Source organism: Centruroides sculpturatus, unplaced genomic scaffold (assembly GCF_000671375.1).
Source record: "Centruroides sculpturatus isolate CEXI.00-Female unplaced genomic scaffold, Cexi_2.0 scaffold553, whole genome shotgun sequence".
Classification (NCBI taxonomy): Eukaryota; Metazoa; Arthropoda; class Arachnida; order Scorpiones; family Buthidae; genus Centruroides; species Centruroides sculpturatus.
The window spans coordinates 320410-337989 of NW_019384837.1; the positions used below are offsets into that span (position 1 = coordinate 320410).

At 30.9% G+C, this 17580-nt stretch overlaps 2 protein-coding genes across 2 annotated transcripts in view; both read right to left on the reverse strand.

Moving 5' to 3' along the window:
• Nucleotides 1–17580, reverse strand: part of LOC111630227 (protein eyes shut-like) — a 57018-nt gene that overhangs the window by 16008 nt on the left and 23430 nt on the right. Inside the window, exons 8-17 of the mRNA XM_023374294.1 lie at nucleotides 9713–10038; nucleotides 9426–9636; nucleotides 9219–9334; nucleotides 7289–7464; nucleotides 7044–7208; nucleotides 6308–6388; nucleotides 6003–6242; nucleotides 5749–5911; nucleotides 1252–1415; nucleotides 870–1139 (exon numbers count right to left, since the gene is read on the reverse strand). Coding sequence (XP_023230062.1) covers nucleotides 870–1139; nucleotides 1252–1415; nucleotides 5749–5911; nucleotides 6003–6242; nucleotides 6308–6388; nucleotides 7044–7208; nucleotides 7289–7464; nucleotides 9219–9334; nucleotides 9426–9636; nucleotides 9713–10038 — 1912 coding nt within the window. The remainder of the gene's footprint in view (nucleotides 1–869; nucleotides 1140–1251; nucleotides 1416–5748; nucleotides 5912–6002; nucleotides 6243–6307; nucleotides 6389–7043; nucleotides 7209–7288; nucleotides 7465–9218; nucleotides 9335–9425; nucleotides 9637–9712; nucleotides 10039–17580) is intronic.
• On the reverse strand, nucleotides 15829–16929 carry LOC111630229 (protein eyes shut homolog). The gene is made up of 4 exons (XM_023374295.1): nucleotides 16426–16929; nucleotides 16244–16357; nucleotides 16051–16172; nucleotides 15829–15988 (listed from the first exon to the last, which is right to left on the reverse strand). The coding sequence occupies exons 1-4, from the start codon at nucleotides 16460–16462 to the stop codon at nucleotides 15932–15934; spliced, it is 330 nt and encodes a 109-aa protein (XP_023230063.1). The 5' UTR covers nucleotides 16463–16929; the 3' UTR covers nucleotides 15829–15931.

Here is a 17580-nt window from a genome sequence, read left to right on the forward strand (position 1 = left end):
CTTAAACTATAGAGGGTATCTACTTAAACATCTTTCCAGGAGCAAAAGAGATCTCTCCAGCATTGCACAAGTGTATGCATGTGGTGTATGCTGCATGCCTATTACAGTGCTAAAAATAATCAAGCAACCAATCTTAAAATCAGTTTATGATAATTTACCATAACATGCAAATAATCTCTGACTGTAAAGGATAAAGACAACATTTGCAGAAATTGATACAAAAAGTGAGCTTTATTTGCTTTATAGAACATATTCAAAACAACCATCTTCAGAGACAATACAAAGATGTTGACAGTCAAGCGTGGCAGTATAGACGGAATGTAGCATCCTGGTGTCACCATTTTACAAGCCTATCATATGTATCTTTCCAGTTCATCAACATCATGTGGTGCTGCTGGATACTGTACATATTATACATTGATGCTTTTAGGTGACTCCACAGGAAAAAATCCATATGGATAAAGTCTGGGAACTTGGTGGCTTAGAACAGACCATGTGCCCTATTCAGCATTTAAAACCCACTTTATGAGCCACTTATACACCTCTGTCCAGGGATGAAGTGCATTACATCAAACCTGCTGTAGTTGCACAAATGGCAAGTCAAGTCATTTGACACTGTCATATTTAGAATGGTATCATTCCTATTCATAGTGCTATCTATTTGTGAAACAAGTTTTGCCAGTGACATTTTTTAAATAAATTAATTTTCTGGATAGATATTTAAGTATTGGCTATTTTAGCACTGGAACACGCATGCACCATATGCATATGCTACTGTAATACTGGGAAGATCTCTTTTACTTCTTAACAGATATTTAAGTGGACACTTACTAATAAAATAAAATGATAATATAATAAATTTTACTAACCTAACGATAATTTATGAGAATTTTGTAGAACAGTAGTAGTTTCTGTTCCAGTTCCAAGGTTAAATCTAAATTCAACATGTCCATTTTTAATAACAATAGCAGCAAAATCACCACTGTTTTCATTCATTTGTTGGGATGCATAAAATAAAATACCATTATCTGACATAGGTTTAAATTGCATTGTTATTATTGTCTTCCTTCGAATATTTTGAGATTTGAACTCCATAAAGGAATTCATGCCATTGAATTGTGGATCAATTATGTTTATTGCTGTAATATAAATTTAAATAAGGTTAACATAAAAAAACTGTGTGAATACTTTTAACTATAAAACTTTGTAATTTTTTTTTATAAATTACAGGTTATTTTATAACATACATACTTTCATTACAATATTTTCCAGCTTGTCCCAATATACAGTCACATCTGTAACCATCAATTGTAACAGTACAAATAGATTTTGGTGCACAATGATGGCTTCCACTATTACATGGAGTAATTTGATTAGTGCATCTGGTACCTGTCCAGCCCACATTACAAAGACACCTGAAAACAGAAATTATCAGATCTTTAATATGTTATAACATCAAAATATACTAGGAGCCAAAAGTGTACATTCTTTTGAAAATCATTATTTTTTATGATCTCAGGAAAAAATTTATAATGATAGAAGTGTTTTCTATGCCCATTTTATAATCACTTTATTAGTTTAATAATAATAATTTTTTACAAACTAAATTTTATTTAAATGCATTAAACTTTCAGAAAAGTTTAATGCTAGAATGCCTCAATGCAACAATGAAGCATTCACAGAGTATTATAATGTGGGGATGTGTAGCATTTGTTGGTATGGGACGAATTGAAGTGTTGTAGAATGCATTCAGTGGGGAAAATACTTTGAAAACATTCTTAAGAGAAAAGATAACCTAAAAGAAGGCCTCTCAAGAAAACCAAAAACAATTGGAAAAACCATTCAATCTGCTGGAAAAGCAAGTAAGGTGTCTCATCTGTTTGTATTACCATTTCGAATCTCGCATTTATTAAGAAAAAAGCCACTTTTACAACTAGAAATCTTTTTCCTACATTAAGTAATCTTTTCTGCAAGATGGAGCATCATACCACATTGTTAAATCATTACTAACATAGTATTCAAGTCTGGAATGACAAACAGTTCAGATTTAATCTTTGAAAATATGTAGTCTAGACTTAAATGGCTTATATGTGCTTTTCAGCTAGGAAATAAACAACAATCAAAAGAAATTATTATTAAACCATAGTTCCATTTTTATTACTTAAAACTTATGAAACTTGTAAATAAATTCAATGCCTTAAAACTGCCAAACAGAAATCAAAAGTTAAGGATATCTAACAGTGGCGACCCTAGCCAGGTTTTCAGGTGGTACGAGATCTCATTGTGGCGCCCCCTGTAGAGACTAAACTGATAATGTACACTTTTCACATTATTAATAACTCAGACTTCTGAAAGATTAGTATAGTATTAATAATACTATTAGTAATACTATGGATGAGAAACGATAACGACGGTAAATGGAGAGTTAACTTGACCCTTGTTAATTCAGACGTATCGCAAGCTGTTGCCGTCCCACCCGGTCGATGGAATCTTTTAATTTTAGGTTATGGAGATATAGCACACATTTCAGAATTATGTTTTATATTCTCACAACCCAGCTCAATCTTGTGTAAAATCTATAGCATAGTACTAGTATGGATGAGGAACAATAACAGTGAAAAAAAACAATATTTCTTTCACAATGCAATATTTATTTAATTTCTTTCATAAGGCAATATTCATAACAATATTTATTTAAACTGCTATGGCACAGACAATGCTCACATCACGCAAAAGACAAATTTACATAGTAAATTTTGTTTAAAATTGAAACAAATTAAGAAATAAAATAAAATAAAAAGCCTATATTGCCACCTTCCTTGCTTTTGCGCTTGCAAATGTTGTTATTAATTCAGAATAATTTAATTCCTGGGCAATACTATTTTTGATAGCTAAAATTGCTAGATCTGACAGTCTATCCCAGGGGTGGCCAACAGTTTTTGCTCCCGGTCCGAATTAGAAAGAAAACTTTTTTCACGGGCCGAAACAGAGGCTGCCCTAGGAAGATTTTGAGGTGGTGCGAGATCTCATTGAAGTCACCCCGTAGAGACTAAATTGTACATAGAGATTACAGATACATTTTTCAGATTATCATGCTTTATCAACATTCTACACTGTACTTAAGAGATCTGTAATGGAGGGTTAACTCTAAATGCACAGTGAGTTGTTGACCTTTTTTTTTTCTAAGGTGTTTGAATTTTTCATTGAGCTATTCGGACTTCAGTAGCTAATATTGAAAGATTAATTGCGGGCCGCATAAATTCGTTAGACAGGCTGGATCTGGCCCGTGGCCATATGTTGGCCATGTCTGGTCTATCCTGACACATGGGTGAATGTAAATAAGTTTTAATTTACTGAAACTTCGTTCTCCTTTAGCAACAGTTACAGGTATGGTCAGCAAAATTCGAAGTGCTGTCAACACATTTGGGAATATATCCTGCCAATCATTTTGTTTAATAAGTTGAAGAACTTTTATTGGTTCTGATGATTCAAGTGCTTTCAACAATGGATTCAGGTGTAAAAGTTCCTCAACCAATTCACAACCAGATATGCCACATTTTTCTCCATCGGTTAAACTTATTTCTAAATTAGCACAGGCTTTTTTCCAATTTTGACTTTTCATGAATTGTTTTGATGTTGTATAAAAAGGACCATGTGTAATTAAATTTGGGATAGCTGTGTAAATCGAGTGACCAACACATTCTCAATTGTATCAATCATAGGGAAAAAGACATTTATTTTAAACAATTCTTCAGGATCTGTTGGTGTCTCATCTATGACCTCGTATTTAAATAATCTGGAGGTAATGGATGGCCGCCGTTGGTTAGATGAAACCTGGCCATCTTTCTCCATCCATTTCGATCTCCACAAAGACTGTCTTTATCAGACAGCGGTAAACGTGAATTAGTTAAGTCCACAACCACGTTTTAAACTAAAACAATATTTATTCACAACAATCTTACGAGAACACTTGATAGAGAGCTACATGTGCTCATGGCAGTGATCACCCGACAAGAAGAAGCAACAATACCCAGAATCCCCTGCAGGAAAAACTCTCGTACCCGTTTTTCAGTCCAGGATTCTCAGGGAACTCCTAGAGGAGTGGCGCCATCTCACGAGTCCATGATGGTCATTGCAAATCTCTTCTTTCTTCGGGATTGGACTGACTTAAAAATAAGATCTATTCCAGCCTGAAAAGCAACTTTCCTAGCTGTTATTACAGCAGACGAATAACGCCAGTACTCTGTTACAAATTCATAGCAGTTCTTCAGCAATTGTGTAGCGTTTGGTAAATCCATGGTTTTAGACTACATAGCCTTGCTTACAATGTTTACTTGAAACAATATATCATACCAAGCCACTATTGTTACTATAAACTCAACTTGCTCCATGATCTGAATCAGGGACAAGGCCTCTGATGCTGCAACTGGGTTATTTGTTTCTTCCTGAAGTTCCGGAAGAGCATCATGAAATGAAGAGTAATGATAATGAACTGCAGCGAGGCTAGAAACTGTACTCTCCGAATGAGTTTCGCAAATTTTTTTCAGCGATAGTCCTTCTATGTGCTTGGATATCACTTTTTCGGACATTTAATATACATTACAATAATTTCGTGACAATAGTACGTGCACAGAAACTTAGAGCTAATTCTTACTCACTAACTTATAACCAAAGAGGGTAGAAGATTATATGAGAAGGTAGATAGAAAAAGGAAAAGATCAAAATATCTGGGATTCTCTTTATTTCGTGAACACTGGATGGACACCACCTCGGATTCTGCAGATACACCAGACATGATTTTTCTTCCCTTCTTTAAAATCAGGACTTCCGTCCAACATTGACTCTGGAGTTTTCTATTTTTCTAATGTAACCAAAATGTCTTTCCTTCAGAATTATTCAGTCTCAAATAGCCCGTAGTCACCTACTCGTGATCTGGAGTGCTCTTCTCTTCACATCTTACTCCCACGAAGGTCCAGTCAAGACTAATCCATTATTTTTGCCTTATCGGCCCTTGGGCCTTAACTCCCCCATTGTCTTATGTTCTTGGAATTGGTGGTCCCACCCAAAGAGAAGAAAGGAAATGAAAGTAAAGTTCTAGAAAGACGGAGAACAAAAGGGAATAAGGAATAAATGTATAAATAAAGTTTTTCCCGTCTTGGTTTCATTAATCTTGGTATTTATTTTGGCGGGTAGGGTTAAGTAGTAATAAGGTGATCGGGTTTTATTTTTTTCACAGATGATCTATCGTTGTATTTTCGGCACCCCCACTATTATGGCGCTTGGTGCGGTCGCACTGTTCGCACCACCCTAGGGCCACCCCTGATATCTAACAAGATATTGACTCTTATGCTACTGTATAGAAAATATGATATGATCTAATATTTACTGTATATTTTTTACAATTTGATGAATTTTGACATATTTTATTGAAGCAAGAGCATAATAAAATAGGTTTCAAACTATCACATAGTTCAGTGTGTATAAATAGAAAAATTACCAATAATTTTAAAATATATATCAAAGTTCTTGAAGGAATAATCATACTGTCATCTTTTCTGCAGACCTACTGTTACAGCAAATATAATATAAATTCTGTCTGTCAATTAGTAAAATACTATATTATGAAAAGAAAAGAAATTATCTTTCTGATATCTATTAAAAATTCTCTTTCAAATAAGTTTATATTTTAATTTCATTACTATATAAACAAATTTATGTTAAAGAAATTAGATAAAACATACTACATACATGAAAGTTGTTCCAAGATTAATACATGTTCCACCATTTTCACACTTGATAAGATCACATTCACTTTTATTACATTGTTGAATATTTCTTCCCGCAATAACATCGTTTAGATTAAAGTAAGAATTTTCTGGACTAACTTTTATTTTTACATCAAAAATACATCCTAAAAAATTTTTTTTTAATTATAAATTTATTTATAAATATATTCATTAAATATAAAAGTAAAAACCAAGATGTATTTTTATTTTATTTACCATTATATCCATTCCAGTTATTTACAGGAAATGGTAATAATGAAAAATTATAGCTTGAATGGCCTCCAATAAATAAATATGGTAATACATTGAGTGCATTTAACTTCCCTGGAGATAGACCTGTAACTTTCTTTTGAGTATCAACAACTAACCAAAGATAACGTCTGTGATGACCAAAACTAATAGTATGAATGGGCATTGACATATTTAAGCTTGAAACTGATTGCAGTTTCCTATAACCTTATAAAATAATGTTTAAAATATAAACAATATTTATAATTATGTATTTACTTTAATCAATTTACCTGATCCCAGATCCAAATAATATTCAACAAAACCATTTTCTAGTCCTATAGCCAAATAATCTGTCATTGGATCATTTGTATCTGTAAAAAAACTTTATTAAATGATTTATTGATTTTCTAATTTTCAGCATATAAAAACTTTATTTAATTATGATTGTAAAGTTTTATTAAAATTCATATTTTTTGAAGTCTCGTTTTTGTTAAGCTAATACTCTTCATTCAACTTGTTTATTTAATTAAAAAGAGTGTTGGAAAATTAGTAACTAATAGAAGGATAGTATGAAGAGGAGCATAGGATAAAAAACATGTTTTGAAATGAATATGTTTTAATATATGTAAAATAAAGAATCAGAATTTCTTATTGGTCTAATATGTTTCATTTTACAGAAAATAATCTTTTTTTAATTAAACTATTCATATGTTTTCCTGTTAAAAGCAGCATTGTTCACATTTCTTTGTAATGTAAATAAATCAAAATGTATCAAAATATATGATTAATAATTTCTTGTGTATATGTAGGTGTGTGTGCACATGCACACTGATTCTAGTTGATCACTAATAAAGTAAGAAATATTCTTTATTAGAGATCAACTGTAAAATATCATAATATATTATTTCAACTAGCCATAAGTAATTTTATAACATTTTCTTTTGAATACTATAGAAAATATCTATAGTATCTATCATAATATCCATATTTGTTTTTAAAGTTGAGTAAAAAATTCAAACTACTAACCTCTTTGTCCCATGAATGCTATTAATCCTTTTTGATATAATTTTGTTAATGTAAATTTTAGTTCTACATCTAAATAATATTGGACATCCATTGTATTTAAGTATTGTAAGAAGGAAGAATATCCCATTATAGAACCATGAAATGATGATCTTGTTATATTCAGTACTATAAATATAATAGTAATATTATTATTACTAAATTTTATTACTAAATTATTTCTAAATAAAAATTTACTTAAAACTTACATTGGTCACAGTTAAGACCATGATAACCATATGGACAAAGACATATGTATTCTGTATTTTTGTTTATTGGCAGACAAGTACCTCCATATTCACATGGATTTGCATCACAATTTAAATGCTCACAAAATATACCACTATATCCTTTTCTACATAAACATCTCCATGCTTCACCATTACTAAATTAGCAAATAATTTAAGATATTAATTAACTGAAATTTCAAAATATAAAAGTATAGAAGAAACTAAGTCATCTTCTTTTCCATCCTTTAATTGAAATATCAAAATTACAGTGAAATTAATGCTGTAATAATTAAAATGAGTATAATTTTGCAAAAGCACAACAAGGAAAGAAATTATTTAATTATTAAAATTAGCCTTAAAATAGCCCAATAATCTGGTAGATCATTTGATTTTAAGGAAAGAAATACAAACAGAAAATATCTCAGCTTTTAATTGAAAATTAGAATTGTTTTTCAGTTATAATTTTTAATCAGAGGCTGAGAAAGTTTCAAAACAAAGATAACTATAATTTCAAGTTTTATTTCCTTTTGTAATTTTTCACTTTAGTTTAAAATATTATTCAGTTTTTATTCTCTAAATTATAAAAGACAGCATATGTAAAAAGAAAGTAATTAAAAATATATTGCCAGTCTGAAAACAGAATTTGTATGATATTATATTGTTCCTTATTCATCAGATTGGAAATTCAAATATTTTTATTACTTGAACATTTGTACTTATTGCTTTTGAAATCTTTTGTGCAAAACAATGCTGAAACAATTTCTAGTATGTTACTAAAGAAAAAGAGTTGCAATTAATTAACAAAATTATAATTAACAGTTCAAAAAAATGCAAGTAAAATTTATTAAAAATAATTATAAAAACTAAATTAATACAGTGGCGTGCCATCCATGGAAGCTGTGGAAGCACTGCTTCCCTTGTATTTTCTAAAATATAAATACATATTGTGTAATTATTTTCATATTTTAATGTACTTTGAATTAATTAAAATTAATATTTTATTATAATTACATTATGTATCTTATTACAAATTTCTATACTACATGTGAAAAAAAATGATAAGATTGCTATTGTATATTCCCAATGAAAGCGCTGTATTGTCAAATACGGGACAGCTTCCACGGCAAAAATATTTGAATGGTATAAAGCAGCCAGATTATACACATTCATGCATGTGCTTTACAGAGCAACAACCTCATGCAGTTTAGCTGGTGGATGCTATACACCAAAATATCATATAATGCTTCCAATGATTCTATCCAGGGCCAGTACAGCTTCTCTATCATGAAATGTCACTACACGCCACTGAATTAATGGTAAATAAATTAAACCTAAAAATTAATTAAATTTAAAAATGATAAAATAATTACAACTCTGGCCTTTACACCAAAACCAAAATTAAAACTAATTAAAATTAAATTTAACCTGTATATATATACATACACACATACATATACAGATTATTTAGTTTTAGTTTTTATATCTGTATTCTGTATATAACCAAAGGTTATTATTAAAAAATCAAACTTAAAGAATAATTGCTACAGGAGCAAACAAATATCTGTCTTTTCAATTCCAAGTCTGAGTCAAAAGTGAAGTCTTTTTGTTTCCTATCCCTATACAAAGAATTTCCTTCCCCTTTGTTAACCCTTTCCATGAATTCATGCCAAGTCCACAGAAGAAGTTAACAGGTGGTCCTTTCAAGGAACAAATTGTAGACCCCACCTTGGGCCCGGTGGGACCTACTTACACACTTTGTAAAATGTTAGTTTCAATTTCAGTGGGAATGGAACATTTTGCTTTTAATATATAAATTTAAATTACTAAAATACTGAAAGTAAATTATTTTATGATGTTTTTGTATACACCAGCTTTTAATATGCATAACTAAAGATTAATTTAAAACTACCTAGAACATGTTCCCCCATTTTGACATATAATAGTGGCACACATTCCATCATCACATTCAATAATATTAGCACCATCCTCAGCATCTTTAACCATTTTCTTGTTTTTATTACTAATCTGAAATGTAAAAGTGATTAAGAGTATTATTGATAACTTTATATAAATATTATAATATTTTAATTATAACATCAATATTATTTATACAAACCTTCAAATCTTTCATGCAACCAGAAAAAAAGATAACTTTGTCAACATTTTTCTGCGATAAAGTATTATTAAATGGCACTCCTCCAAAATAAATATGTCTAAATTGAATTTTAGGATGAAGTGATTGCTGTTGACCACTCATATCTGAAGTGTTATTTACTTGAAGTTTGGCAATGCAAGAAGAACTTTCTTTACTTTCCATAATTTCAAGACTTATAGATTAAAAATTATTATAGAATATTACTATAGAACATAATAACTTTTTAATTAAATATATAATTATATTACCTTAGAGAAATTGAGGAAAAGTATCCACTGTTTACTTTGATATTTGATTCTCTAAAAACCATTGTTTGCTGACCACAAGAAAACTTCAGCTTTAATGAGCCATTCTGGATTTGCAATAGAAGAAATGATTTGTCTTCAAATGATTCAGCATAAAAAAGTAAACCATCAGAAGAGATAGTCTTAAAAGTAAAATTTATATTTAATCTTTGTTGTGTATTTATTTCTGGTAAAATATGTTTTAAAAAAGAATGGTTGGAAAACTGTGGATTATGAACCAAGATTTCTTTTTCACAGTTTGCACCAGTTACATGAAGTGGACAAATACACTGAAATGCATTAAAAAATAAAAGAAAAAGGATTAGATTGATATTTCAAGAAATCAAATAATGTGTATGAATGATATTTGGAAAAAATGGTTATGAGTATTTAGATTTAGATAAATAGCTATACAGGTAAAAAATATGATCAATGATTATGTAAAAATTTACAATTATGTGGTCTGTAAAAATATATTTTTATACATTCAAACTGAAAATGCTTTGGATAATAGGAGTGGGCCATATCAGCAGCTATTGTCTAAAATTAAATTTTAAATAAATTTATTTTCTGCCTCAGGGGGCCCCAGATGATTACCTAAACACTTCATTTATGTGCGAACCGAGGGGGTTAGTTGTCCCCACTTACCAGTGGCTCTGTCAGAGGATGGCTTTATAGGAGGGCAAAATAAAATAAGTGGGGAGGTTAATGAGTAAGTTGACAGGTTCCCAAATAAATACACAGGTTGAACAAGAATAACACATTTAATAAACAACTATAAAATTGTACATATCAAAGGCGAAGGTGAAGAGCTACAAAAATTCTATTCCACGTTACGACAATGATTTGTCTTTCATATGGAACATCTAATCTCTATTCTCTAAGTTAAATTAAGAGACGAGAGAGAGAGTATACAAATAGATATCTAAAAAAAAATACCTCTAAGTTCCCGATCCATAATATGGGTCGTTGGTAAAAACGTTCCTGGATCGTTGCAGCAGTTATGGCGAGGTAGCGACAGATAGGGTGTCTGTATGGGTCAGTAGATGTGGCAGTTGATGTCTGCCCTGGAGGTGTCTGCCTTTTGGATTGCGTTCAAGCCCTCTTTATACTATTTTTGAGGGGATGAGAACTATGACATCATAATGATTTATACGCACACCTGTTCATGTGTTGATGTCTGGACCTAGCTAGTACAGATCACTGGCACAGAGAAGTTTGTTTAATTTATTGATATTGGTGTCTAGAAGATATGATATTATAATATAAATTTCCATAGGTTTGACGGCTCTCATCCATAAATTAACATTCAGCTGACAATAATTTCTGTAAACTGATCAACAATCTAGATATTGTTTATATTAAATGTCATGTTTGACTACGAACGAAGTGATTTATTGCTGTAACCATGTGTCACGTGCAACCAAAGAGGGGGTAAGAAACCTCTCTTATTCCCATCTTGTTGAAATTAACATCTATAGAATTACCTTTAAACAAATGGAGGAGATTTCTTTTATTGATATACAGTCGACCCCCGTATAAGATCATTGATTATTCCGTTTTATATGAATTCCATGTTGTACGAGTCACTTAGATTTTACAAATACGTGTACCGGGCTGTGAACGACTCACGTATTTGTNTGTCCTTCATGCATTACTACATCATTTATCTGATTGCCATGAAACTTTGGGAAGTTGTTTAATATACTCCTGCAAAGGTTTCTGGCATAGTACATTTATCCTATGATAGATGGCATGTGTGTACATGAGCATTTCATTGTGAGCATTTCAGCACGGTTAGGAGTTGAAACTTGAAATTTGGTACACAGTTAAGCCGGATGTACACATGCGGCACAACAAGGAAAAGCGGTATCGCAAACGCATCTTCACCACGTGGCGGCAATCCACTTACATTTCAGCGCATGCGTTCAGTATTCAAGATGGTGAATGATGCCGATATTGTCACTATCCACGTGTTTACAAATTTTTTTTTGTTCGGCTTGTTTTATTTAGTTAGAAGATTTTGTCGAAGATTTTGGATTAGAGATATTTTCTCGGATTGATAAAGAACTGGTGTACAAAATATGCTTATTCCTCAATAAAGAATACTATTTCGAGTAACATTCAGTTGTTTTGTTCTTTGAATTAAATTATATATTATTATTTGTGTAGAATTTGTGTTAAATTTATTATCTGTCCTCTTTATTCTGATGTTAGTTATCTCGGTTAACCGCATCAAACTTTCTGCCATTAAAACAGCGCGTGATTGCATTTTCTCACATGACTACTAGATGAACTGTTATTGGCTGATAGAAACGCATCTTGGCAGTGGTTGCCACAAAAGATAAAATTCAACCAACTTTTGTGGCACGAGAAAAGCAGCACAAAATCAACTTCTGCGGCGAGAAAAATTGACGTCATCCTGCCACTTTTCCTTGCTGCACCCCATGTGTGCATCCAGCTTTAGGTACGTCATGAGAACACACACTAACAAGGGATTTTTTGAAATCCCCCTGCGGGTAAAGTGACAGGATTAAGGCTTCAACAATGGAAGTGTTAAGAGAAAGCAACGTGCAAGATTTACAGGCGCAGATGCGGTTTTTTGGATTAAATTGAACATAATTTTAGACCCACTCAATGAATTTGGTCTGGGCATAAACAAAATAATCTTCTTTGTAAATAGCACACATATAGCACCAATCTAAAAATTTTCTAATTAGACTGGAAACAGGGAAACCTAATTCTTGCATTGTGTGAAAACAGGTAAGATTGGCTGTAATGTAATAATCTTAATCTTTGCTATCTTTACTTTTTGCCCAAGCAACGCCAGGCTTATCTGCTAGTATGATATAATTTTGTATTTTACACAATAGAAAAATTGTATGTTAGTTTATATTTCATCTTTATACAATCTTGTTCTTTCTTATTTTCCTGTAAGCTCATTAAAACAGTTTAATGATTCAATTTATTAAAGCATTGTTTTTTATACCAGATTATAAATTTAGAGAAGCAGATAGTATATAAATGAAGTGATATTGCTATTAATCAAACTACATTTAATTATAAACAATAAGCTTTTCATACTCAATTTTTATCCCATACAACTTGAAAGAATGTTATTTGTTTTTGGCATACTCTATCAGCAATACATGAAAACTTGAGTAATGAGACCAGATTCTTGGAAATTTCAACTATCTCCATTAATAAACTTCCCAAAGCCGGATAGATTGATACTCAACCAAACAATCACTATAAGTAATTGGGCTATAAATTTATTACTAATGATTAGATATTAAGTAATTTGGTATTAGAGGTAAAATTAGACACTATCTCTTATCCAAATTAATAATTATAATTTTTAATAATTAATTAAATAATTTAGAACCATCTGGAAGAAAAGAACTAGCCCAGAGCAGGACTTGAACCTGCAACCTCAATTTACCATGCAGTGCACTTGCCAGTTATACACTACCCAGATCTACAAGCAATTTTTTGCCTCCAGATATATTTAAATTTTAAATATAACCATATATGGTTACTCACGGTAACTGCATATGGTAAGTGGAGGTTGTGGGTTCAAATCCCATTTCAGGCTAGTTCTTTTCTTTCAGACAGTTCTAAATTATTTAATAAATTATTAAAAATTATAATTATTAATTTAGATAAGAGATGATGCCTAACATCTACCTCTAATTCTAAATTACTTAATATGTAATCATTATTAATAGCAAATTTATAGCCCAATTAATTATGGCAATCATTTGGTTGAGTAACTCCTCCATTAATATTCATAAATATTTCCAGGCCCACCAGTGGCCAATCAGTCATGGATTCGCACCTCACTCAGACAGGCTGACCATGTGGAGTTTTCCGGGTTTTCTCCACATCTGTAATGCCTAAATAGAGGCCAGTTTCCCTTAAAAAAACCTTCCGGAAGGCATCCCCCTAGGCAGATCGCCCAAGTGTTGTGTTGCAACAAACACAAAGATTTCCCATTAATCAAATGATTTTTCTGTCATACTCTTTAAGAAAAAGCAAAAACTGAGTATTGAAATATAAAAATTTATATCATTACCATAAAATATACTCAAAATTAAAAAAATCCACACAGTTGGATTTACAATACTGGCTATTTTATGATCAGTTTATCAAAATTTTTGAAAACTATTTTTAAAATAAAATTTTATCAAAAAATTTAAATACAGTAGAAACTCAATAATTCATTACATCTGGGAGAGGAGTGATAAATTATAGAAAATTCTAGTAACAATTATTAAAACACATTTTGAAATACTTTTGTAGTTTTAATTAACACAAAATGTAACTTATGATCTATTTTTTACAAAACTTTTGGAAAACATTTTATCATAGCTAAGAATATAATTTAAAAAAATATCTTACATACTTCAATTTTTTTTAACATTCTGGCAAGATTTATTCTTTTGTCTTTTATTTTCATCCCTGTTACTTCTGCTAAGTGCATCTAATGGTCAAAGTTTGTTTCAACTTTGAGACAATGTTTTGTTTAGAATATGATTCCAAACTTCAGCATTGTTGAAAATAGCATGTTTAATAGTGTATTGTTTCCAAAATTTGTCCAAATTCATATCCATATCACAAGAAATAAAATGTTGAATAAATATTTTTTGGTAGTGATGCTTCAAATATTCAATCACTCTGTGATCCATAAGTTGAATTAGAGAAGTTGGGTTGGGAGGAAGAAAGACATATTTTATATCTTTATCAACTTCTTAATCATTCAATAGATGTGCTGGGGGGCATTGTCCATAATTAAATTTGCTTTTTCTAGTAAATTTTTAGATTTAAGATATAATTTCACCTGAAAACACATTACAAAACCAGACTGTAAAAATTTCTTGATCCATCCATGCATTTTTTTGGGCATAATAATCAATAGGCAATAATTTTTTATTAAAATTAACACTAAATACAGCAGCTGACAAGAACTGACTATTACATACTGTGTGTGAAATATGAGTCAGCATCTAAAAATAACACCTTTATGTGAAGCTTCAGAAGTAGGTCAAAATTCGTGCACAGAAAATGTTTTAATTTCGTATGGAAAAAAACTTTTTATAATTATAATTATTATTCTTATAATATTGTAAAAAGAAACCGTCGAACGCAAAATGAATATTTTATGTCCATATAAGGACATATCTGTAAAAATTTCTAATAAAGTCGAACTACTCAGGTTAAAACTATGGATGAACTTGAGTACTTAGATCGAACGTCTTCGATAGGAATCAAATTGTCAGTCGGGGGTGACTCACCCCGCGATCTGGGCTCCAATCCCGTTACAATTCATAACAAGGAGGGGAGACCAATTAGAGAATGGGGGCAGATCGACATTGACCTATCGGAATGTTCGATCTGGGACCCAGAAAAAACTTATAAAAACCGTGCAAAAATAGGATGTGACATTCTTGGTTCTAAGTTCAGTGTGCTCTGCTTCTGGATTTTTCCTGCAGTTCAACAACGGGAACTTGGTCGTCGTTCCGAAAGAAGTTTTCGCCATCCCGTCCCAGCAAGTTTTGTCAAGTGTAATCTGCTACGAGAATCACCCCTTCAAGTTGTGCCGTGCGCCCTGGAGCCTACATTTTCCTCATCATCTTCGCCAAAAAGAGAGAAGATCGTAGAAAAAATTGAACTTTATTTATGAACTGATTCACTCTGCGGATAGGCTTTACGCCGAAGTAAAACAGTAGTTGTAAGCAAAATTTTTATATTTAATAAATAGTTTGCGATGAAGGACCTGTCTCAGTAAGTTTTTTCACTCCCACACGACAGTGCTGACCGCTCGACTGTCGCGACACTTTCTCCCCAATTGGCAAACTTCACAGTGGTGTCCGAGAAGTGGGATTTTAAGTCCCCAATCTCCACCAGGTCAATGACTTCACATTTACAAGGTGATGAATTATTAAGTTTCTACTATAATAGGAAAATAAAAAATGAAAACTAAATATAAAGACTTTGAGAAACCTAATACAAAAAACATTTTTCATGAATGTATTAGATTTTATAGTAATAAAAGTTAAATATACTATTTTTGGCAATTACCAATTTCACATTTTGATCCTGTCCATCCTAATGAACAATCACAGGAATAATTTCCATTTGATAAATTTGGAATGCATGTACCTCCATTTTGGCACTTGTGTTTCAAACATAATATATGTGTCTCACACAGTGGTCCTGAATAATTCTAAAAGTAAATTTCTGAATTAATTTAAAGGCAACATATATTATAAAAAATTGCATAATTAAATATATTGACTTACTGATAAACATTTACAAGAAAATTTTCCATCTAGATGATCAATACATATGCCTTTATTTCTGCATATGTGATGTCCACATATTTTCCCCCTACAGTTATTTATATTAAGTCCATTAAGGGCTCCTAGATGATAGATTAATTAATGCTACAAACAGAAAAGTGATTTAAGAAATGTAAATAAAACATATATTTACCTTTAGGTGTTAAATTATATATTTTAGAATTGACTTCAAACCAACTTATACATCCATAAAATGATGAATTATCAATAATATTAGTGGTTGTTAACAAAAATTCTGGTATACCACCTACATATTAAAGGATAACTTTAGATATTAAATTAAAATAAATATTAAAAAAAAACAATTGTCCTTACCTATAAAAAAGTTGGTATTAACATCCAATGCTCTCATTCCAGCAGGTGATTGATTTACAACTTCTATATCATCAACTATTAAATTGGCACTTCTTTCATATCTATCTACAGTAACAGTATGCCAAGTATCTATGATAAATGTTTAAAACTAATCAGTTTTTTTATTAATTAACTTTCTTTATCTTTATATTATAATAAATTTTCTGTTGAAAACATTAAACAGTAAAAGTAGTGATTTTACTTATTTGCTAGCAAATTTTTGAAAAATTGTGATATTTTAATAAGAGATAGAATTCTTTTAAAAGTATAAACCAAAGCAGAATACTTAACATGATCCTAATCTTATTTAGTGTATAAAGTTTGATTAATGGCTAGTCACTATCATAAAACTGTTAAGTAAAACATAAATCTAAAAGATTCATAATCATTTCCAGATATCTTGGGGGGAAAATGAACTTGATGGATAGTAATAGGCAAACCAAACTACAATCAATAGACATGCAAGCTGGAACATGAAATGTTAGATCTTTATTTATGTTCATTTCAAACATACTGCTGCAAGAAAATAAATATAAATTTTTGAAGCATTTCATGAAGTGAAAAGCAAACCAAGCAATACAGGAGATTGAATATGCAATATTTCATTTGGAATCAAAAATGAAAAATATAAATTAGGAACAGGAAAAACATTAAGAGGGAAAAATGATGAAAAAAATAGTTCTACAGCATCTCAATATCTGCATGAAGACATCCCACAATTAATTACAAAGATATGAAAATATAGTATTTGGAAACCATACCTAGAAGAAAGCCTATATGAAAAGAATGAAAATGGCATAAGTATGAGTGATTTACTACAGAAAATAATGTAAGTATAATAAATATTATGTTTTTACTTAAATAAATGTCAATATCACCAAACTGAAGTACAAAAACAAATAAATCATGTTACATTTTAGTAAGAAGTGTAATGAATAGTAGAACAGTAACAAAAGCAGANTTGATTATTCCGTTTTATATGAATTCCATGTTGTACGAGTCACTTAGATTTTACAAATACGTGTACCGGGCTGTGAACGACTCACGTATTTGTAAAATTTAAGTGACTCGTACAACATGGAATTCATATAAAACGGAATAATCAATGATCTTATA